The sequence below is a fragment of the Astatotilapia calliptera genome, chromosome 5, assembly GCF_964374335.1.
Source record: "Astatotilapia calliptera chromosome 5, fAstCal68.1, whole genome shotgun sequence".
Taxonomy (NCBI): domain Eukaryota; kingdom Metazoa; phylum Chordata; class Actinopteri; order Cichliformes; family Cichlidae; genus Astatotilapia; species Astatotilapia calliptera.
Window position 1 is genome coordinate 20,145,686 of NC_137426.1, and position 7,333 is coordinate 20,153,018.

General features: G+C 41.1%; 1 protein-coding gene across 2 annotated transcripts; it reads right to left on the reverse strand.

Annotated features, from left to right (window-relative positions):
- Window positions 1-637: 637 nt before the first annotated feature.
- On the reverse strand, window positions 638-6,746 carry nbl1 (NBL1, DAN family BMP antagonist). 2 transcript variants are annotated; one of them, XM_026167914.2, is made up of 4 exons: window positions 6,216-6,746; window positions 4,951-5,131; window positions 2,417-2,528; window positions 638-1,336 (listed from the first exon to the last, which is right to left on the reverse strand). In XM_026167914.2, exons 2-4 carry the CDS (start codon window positions 5,121-5,123, stop codon window positions 1,058-1,060), a joined length of 564 nt encoding a protein of 187 aa, XP_026023699.1. In that variant the 5' UTR covers window positions 5,124-5,131; window positions 6,216-6,746; the 3' UTR covers window positions 638-1,057. The 2 variants fall into 2 exon arrangements, with proteins under 2 accessions (XP_026023699.1, XP_080157981.1); XM_080301855.1 differs by having other exon boundaries at window positions 6,074-6,289.
- Window positions 6,747-7,333: the final 587 nt, after the last annotated feature.

Here is a 7,333-nt window from a genome sequence, read left to right on the forward strand (position 1 = left end):
ACAACTAATCTGAAGTTTTTGATCTGTTCTGAATACAAAATCGTATTTTTTTTTTAGAAACTAAAATTCTGAAATAAATGTAGTGGATCAGAATTATAAAGTGGTATTGAATAAAGAACCCTCAAAAAATGATCTTTCATTGCCAAATAACTTCAATGAAAACTCCATAAACGTAAAACTGACATATCAGAATTTTTTTTAAAGATGACTGGAAAAACATGACCACATCCCTTAAATGCAGCACCATAAATAAAGTAGATAATTGAGTAAATGTGCAGGGAAAAGTTCCTCTGTGGCACTGAGATCAGATTTAGGCCAACAAGCAGGAGGGTCTCATCCTGCAGCTCTTCTTCGCTCCAGTAAGTGGCACCAGCATCGATTAAAAGTCTGACATGGCTACATTTTTGTTGGTCACAATAAAACAAGACCATGTGGCCATGGCCAAGAGTCACACAACAACCACATAATAGAGTCACAGCTTCATCTTTGTAGTCCCTGACAGGAAGCTGAAAGTGGGTCTTTGAGCCAACACAAACAAAGCGCTTTCAGTTTTATTTCTTGTGACATTGAAAAAATAAAAAACAAAAGTGACAGAGCAGCAGGAAAGCTTTCAGATAAACACGACAACTAAAGAGAGTTATCTCAACTGACTTTAATGCATTTGAAGCAGATTAAAAGACTGCAGCTTATTAACAGACTATAGTCATGTTTGGATGCACAAACACACACATGAATGTGCTAATCAACAAACAAAAGAGTGCACAGGCTTTTGTGTTTGGACGAGTTCATACACACCGTCTGATAACATGACTCTGTGTGTGTGTGTGTGTGTGTGTGTGTGTGTGTGTGTGTGTGTGTGTGTGTGTGTGTGTGTGTGTGTGTGTGTGTGTGTGTGTGTGTGTGTGTGTGTGTGCCTTTAGAGAAACGCTTTAACACAAAGTGAAGTCATATCTTCAAAGTGCCTTTAAAATACTACAGCTTGGTACAGAGGATGCAGTGTCGGGGGAGAGTGGGGAGGGCGGTAAAGTCCGCTGGAGTGAGCGACAAGATTACAGACCTACCCCCCGTCTGATGTGTGTGGTAGTGAGTGATGGTCTGTGTGCAGTTGAGCATGCTTGTAGGAGTGCGTGTCTGTGTGGGGCAGGGGGTCAGACTGAACCCCGCTGTCTGATAAAGACGGGACAGGATCCAGGCTGTTGTCTGCTGGATACAGCTGCATCACCGCCCCCTCCTGGACACCTTCCTTACTGCACGACTGACAGCTGCAGCGGAAGATCCTCTCCACCAGCTTATCCACCCGGGGAGAGTCTTCGCTGCCCGGACAATCCAGCGTCACCTGTGCCAACACAAAGTTGCACACATGCATGCGTAAAGAGTGAGTTGAGAATTGAAAGTAACTCAGCAGAAAGATGAAATATTTATTGTTTCCTTGCATTGATTTGTATAGTATTTAAGTTAAGCTGTTATTTTGAATAATCTCAAGGTGTGATAATATATTTTATGTTTAAACAAGAGTATTTTCTTATAGTTTTCCCTCCATCACCTCCTATTTAACATGCTTATTATAAGATGGACTCCTGTGAATGCGTTAATGTGTCTTTGGTCCCACTAACCAGACTCTTGGTTCATAGTTTTGTTTTTGTTTTGCTGGATCTGTGTTTTCATACAAAGTTTATGACACTCGATGGAATAAAGAAATACTGGGAAAAGCCGGAAAATCAAATAAACAGAAAAATACACAACCCCCCTCCGTAAACCCAAGAGTTACACAAGCTCAGCCAGTTCTCCAGACCTCACGCAACTTCCCCCTCACTGTTTCTATTATCCAATGAAAATGATCATTCAGCAATTTTATCAAGAGCCAAAGCAGCGGGGAGCAGTATCCACTTTCATGAGAGCTGACTTTGTTTTGCCTCAAACTGAATTCTGTTTAAAGTCCTGAAACAACAATCACAACCGCAGGCGCAGACGTCCATTTTCAGATAATTAACTGTAAGGTGTGAGCGTGAAGGCACTTTTTCCCCCGTCTTGTCTTGTGAAACAAAAAAACGTGCAGAAATTAATTAAACTATCTGGTAACGACTGTCTGCTCCAAGGTACAATATCTTTCCACTGAAACATGAGGTGACCTCACCTGCGGTCCCATCCACCGAGCCTACCTGGCAGCCTTCCAAACTACATACATCTCACCACAAAGCCTTTGTTTTTCTAAGAGTGGATTCCTTCTGGTTACAAGGGACAAAGAACCTTAAAATAATCTAAAACACAGGCTAAAGGTTCACGTCAGACAAAAGTAACTATGATCTATTCTGATCTCCTTTTCGAGATCTTCTGCTTTTTTGCTTTGCTGGTGAGGACAGCGTGCTTTCACTGTTGGTGTGGGGTTGCTAACTGACTAATGTCCAATAACTCTTACCACTTCCCACTGTGTCTGGGCAGGCATGCAGGAGTCACAGTGGACCAGAGACTCGGTTGACTGTGGAAATGTGTTGGGGACGCTGTAACTGAAACACTGACCCAGACAAGCTCTGCAAGAAAGAGGAGAGGGTTTATTATTTCTCATTCAACTACACAGATGCAGCGTTCATGCCGAGCAAGAGTAAGAAGTAATAATTTCACCAAAAAAAGAGCCTGAAATGTGAACTGATTTACCAAGTCTGAGGATGCCTGGTAGCCTTGAGGCAAATCACAGAGACGTGTAATGCGTAAATGGGAATTACCAGCCAAGTTGTGATTTCAAGTGAAAGCCAGGATAAAGGTGATGGGAAAACGTGTTTTTCTACAATACTGTTCAAACAAATACAGGAAGGAATGCATATCAAGTTTTACTGAGAGAGCTTTATAGGAATAACAATGTATCTTTGACCAGCTTTCTCAGTCATGCAGCCTGAAGGTATAAAGAACAGTTAGCTGTCGCCTGGCCTCAGAAAATCTTTTGTACAGAAAAGTACAGTAAATAGTTCACAATAAAAACACTGTGTACTCCTGTTTGTCTGACAATTGCTTCAGGAACTTTTGGGATTTTTTGGGATTTTATATATATATATATATATATATATATATATATATATATATATATATATATATATATATATATATATATATATATATATATATATATATATATATATATATATATATAATATTATTTAATGACTTCACCTGAAATCTGTCAAAAACATCTTTCTTTTTTAAAACCTGCCCTATCCAGCTGTTTTAGATAACACATTTATGGTCTGGATCCTTTGTTGTGCCAAACACATTTACTTTGCCACGAGGGGTGCTGTTTTGTTGTTGTTGTTGTTTTTATGCTTGTTTTATTATTCACGCTGTTGTTTTCTCTATGGTTATATAAACCCCTGCCGGTGCTGACAGGGGGTGAGGGCGAGGTTAGCAACAGAGTTTACAGATTACAAGTAAATAACTGTAGTTTGACATCTTAATCTTAATTTTAAAAAGTTTATGTATAACAACTATAATTATATTTCAGCATTAAAAATGTCATTTTTATTAACATGCCTCTGCATGCTGGTGAATAAACATTACAGAAACATAAAAAAAATCGCTTTTGAGTGATTAACAATACTGTTAATTTTGGGCTGTGGCATAAACACTGTGTGGTGGTCAGTTACATTTGTTAGATTTATGTTTTAGGCAAGAACCAAAGGTCCTGCGTCACAGTTATTGCAATTTTGTTGTTTCTTTATTTAGTTAGTTTTTATTTCCAGGGCTGGTACTGTTTATCAATGAGACAGCATTATAGACTGAGATTAGCCATTTGCGCATCTATCGATATTTGCGTTTATAAAAATACAGAATGTCGGCATTGCTTGTCTACCAGAGGGCACTCTGCAACTTCCCTGTTGGCAACGTGTTTGAAATGCCACAAACAACAATCAGCTGATCAGAGCAGAATCGGGAAGAGCAAATAACTACATGTGACAAATGTTAGGCATATCCGTGTGTCTGGAAGGAGAAAAATATCGGCTGATATTCTGGATATCGGTATCGGTCAGGCTCTATTTATTTCTATATGTTTAAAGTTTTTGCTTGTTTAGTTTCAGTTAGTTTCCAGACTGTGTGTTTAGTTTAGTTTAGTTTTACTAAACTTGAGCTACTTTCAGAGGTGGGTTTCGTATTTTTAAATGTGAAACTATGGACGCTGTTTGTCAGGGGCAACATTTACACGTTCAGCACACAAACACAACTCTTTGTGAAGATGACTCAGAGTGTACACACGTCCTGAGTTATCTCTGGTTCCATTTTATTTAGTTTTGTAACTACACAAAATAACTGTAGTAAGAGGATGTTTTGGCTGCTCCCTTATTTCCCAGGGGTCGCCGCAGCGGATTGATCCACGCTGGATTTGACACAGATGTGACGTCATTTATGTGGGCGCAAGCTTTTAACCCCATGACTCTGGGTCTGTCCTCCCGACCTCAGATCAGGGATCTTTTGCATAGATAAACGTGTTTTCTACTATCACGCTAGCTGTTTTGCTCTTTGTAGTTTGCTTTAAAAAAAAAGTCAATTACCTAAAGGTTTTGCACACATAATTTTGGTTTTAGTTCCGTTAAAAAAATATGAACAACTCCAGGCTTATGCATGACTACCTCTTCCAAAGAACATCTTGTCATTAGCTTCCTCTCTGAATGCAGCCGTCTAGTCATGCACACAGATTTAATAAATATGGGCTGAGACAAACTTTTTATTTGGCTTTTAGCAGACGCGCACTCTGCTGGAGCTCGTTTGAGCACCACAGTCTTTTTAAAGAAACTTTTTGGCTAAGAACAAAGACATGTTTAGTGATTGCCGATTAAATAATGTGCCCTACAAACTGAATGAGGCATGACTCTTGATAGCGTAACCTAATGATATCAAGGAATTTCTCCTTTATTTGTTTTCAGCTGCACTGAGAGATAATCGGACAGAGAGGGCCTTCATCCTGACCTGTTTTGAATAGAGCGAGGCTGACATCCCGTGTGCCCGACTATCTGTGTGATGTTCTTGGCTTCGCACCAGGCGCTCTTGTCAGGGAACAGCGCCAGGCGGTTGATGTGTGCAGGCGGTGCCGCTGAATACAGTGCAAACAGTGCGCAGCAAATCTGAATCCTCTCCCACATGACTGCACCTAAAGGAGCAGAAAACCACAACACGCCGCCGCTCTGTTAACTCTGTGAAAGGCAAAGTCTCGTCACGCCATCTGTTGCCTGCAGGTCACATAGCGCCAGTTTTCAGTCGGTGTGAAATCTGAACTTTGCATGTCCCTGCTCATGTGGATTGACAACTTCCTGGTGCCTATAGCATCTTACAACCCACACGTCCTTGTGCATCAGTCAGATTGCTTCTTCTTACCGGGTTTGGTGCATTTGATTGGATAAAAACTTGTTGAACGTGTGCAGTGAGGACGTTAAAATGGGTTTATAGTGTCAGAGAATAGAGGGGATACAATGGGAGTGGGAGGCAAAGCTCTCCTCTGTTTCGCTCTCTTCTTTAAAAATGCCTCAGCCATTAACGTCATTTACAAGCTACAAAATCGTTTTCTCCTGGTGCATATTAAAAGTGTCTGGATGTGGTCACCCACATCCACTGTTTTACACGCTTTTTAGCACTTCAATATGTCTGCGACTCTAAAGGATCAATTCTGGAGACAGAGAGCCTACAAGAGGCTGCTGTGGTGGGCTGTGAGACCGACGAAATGTTTTTAATAAAATAAATATATATGTTTATAATGTCCTGCTTTGACGGACTCCAGACTCTGGGTTTTAGCTTAAAAAAGAAGAGAGCGAGGTTTCAGCCGAAAGTCTGGAAAGCGTTACAATAATATATCAGTGTTTCATATACAATTATAAGGGAAGACATGTGATACAGCTAAAATCTGTTTTCCCAAATAGTTGAGACCATTAAATCTGAACTTGAATTAACTTAGCATTCATGCGTTACATTTACATTTAGCCTCCCAAAATTTTAAACATCCTTTAAAATAAACCAAAACATACAAAATGATCACACATCAGCCTCTGTATCTGTACAGTTATGTAAATGGGTTTTTTCGTGGTTATTTTTTACTCACAGAGTTAATTCAGCTCATTTAAGAAGGTGAGACGACCTCAAAGCGTCACTTGGATGTATAGCGGTTATATCATGGGGTTACTTTCTAAAGTAATCAAGTACCTTCTCTTCAACAGCGCCGGGAGGTCAGTTGAGGCACTTACCACTGCTCACGAAAGCCGGGGAATTGAGCGCTTCGCCACGGTCCCGCTGAGCCGAGCCCCCCTCACCTAAACCCGGGTTGTCGGATATCACCGTGGGCTGGTAACTAAACAGTATGATCACGTGGTGAAAATCCCTGCCCAGATTGTCATAAAACTGTCACATCATCCGGTAAGACAAGCAACCGTCCGATCAACCGAGAGGAAGAAGAAGAAGATGGATGGGGAGCTGGGGCAGGGTATGAGCGCTATCTCATCTCCGAGTCCATCAGCTCAGACCGTCCCTCCCCTTTGTTCTCCTCCCGTCCCGGGTTGAATTCCCGTGTAACTGCGCCGAAAAACACTCTCCAACTTGTTGTCTTTTGTTGTAAAACTCTCAGGCTGGGTTTAGGCGCGGCTGAGCCCTCAGACAGGGGTCCTGCTGTGCCGTTTCTGGACGAGAGAAAGCAGGGAGGGAGGGGAAGTGCTGGAACGCTTTCAAATGTTTCCCTAAGCAGGAGTGATCGTGTTAACTAGACACACATGCAATTATGTGAATATTACACATACAGGGCATATTTCAAGTCACGCACACACATCTGGCATTGCTTTGATAACATATGTTTGGAAAATTGAAACATTAACAACACAATGTCTGATGAAATATAACTGGTAAACAGATGTGAAGCCCCTGCTGTGTTCGCCTTTATTCCCCCTAAACCACTAAAAAAAAACTTCGGGATGATGAAATGACAATAGCTGGTTACTAACCAGAAGCTCAGAGGGTTTGATTTATTTCAGGCTCCACTTTGGAGTGAAACCACTGACAGACTCATGAGCAGTTGCTGAAATGCATTATGCTCTCCGGTTCTCCTGACTTGTGATTGGACTCCGTTCAAAACTAATTTAAAACGGAAACATAAGGGGACAAGCTTGGAGTTCGGCCTTTGGTGCAGTCCATACCCAAAGTGAGATACTGATAGATGTCAGTGTCTTCTCTTGGTCTAAACCACTGACAGGAACCAAAATATATACATTCAGTGGGGAATCCGTTGTGAAAATATACAACATGCACACACACAGTGTTGAAATACAATCACTGGACACTTTATTAGATTTACCCTTTTGCCACAGAAATGCCT

What these genes read in the sequence shown, in the direction of transcription:
- nbl1 (XM_026167914.2), bottom strand. Translation starts at nt 5,123, where the DNA reads ATGTGGGAGAGGATTCAGATTTGCTGCGCACTGTTTGCACTGTATTCA. An exon ending in CCTCGCTCTATTCAAAACAG is followed by an intron (nt 2,529 to 4,950) that starts GTCAGGATGAAG and finishes TCTTTCTTGCAG; the next exon opens with AGCTTGTCTGGGTCAGTGTT. An exon ending in CCCAGACACAGTGGGAAGTG is followed by an intron (nt 1,337 to 2,416) that starts GTAAGAGTTATT and finishes GTGTTGGCACAG; the next exon opens with GTGACGCTGGATTGTCCGGG.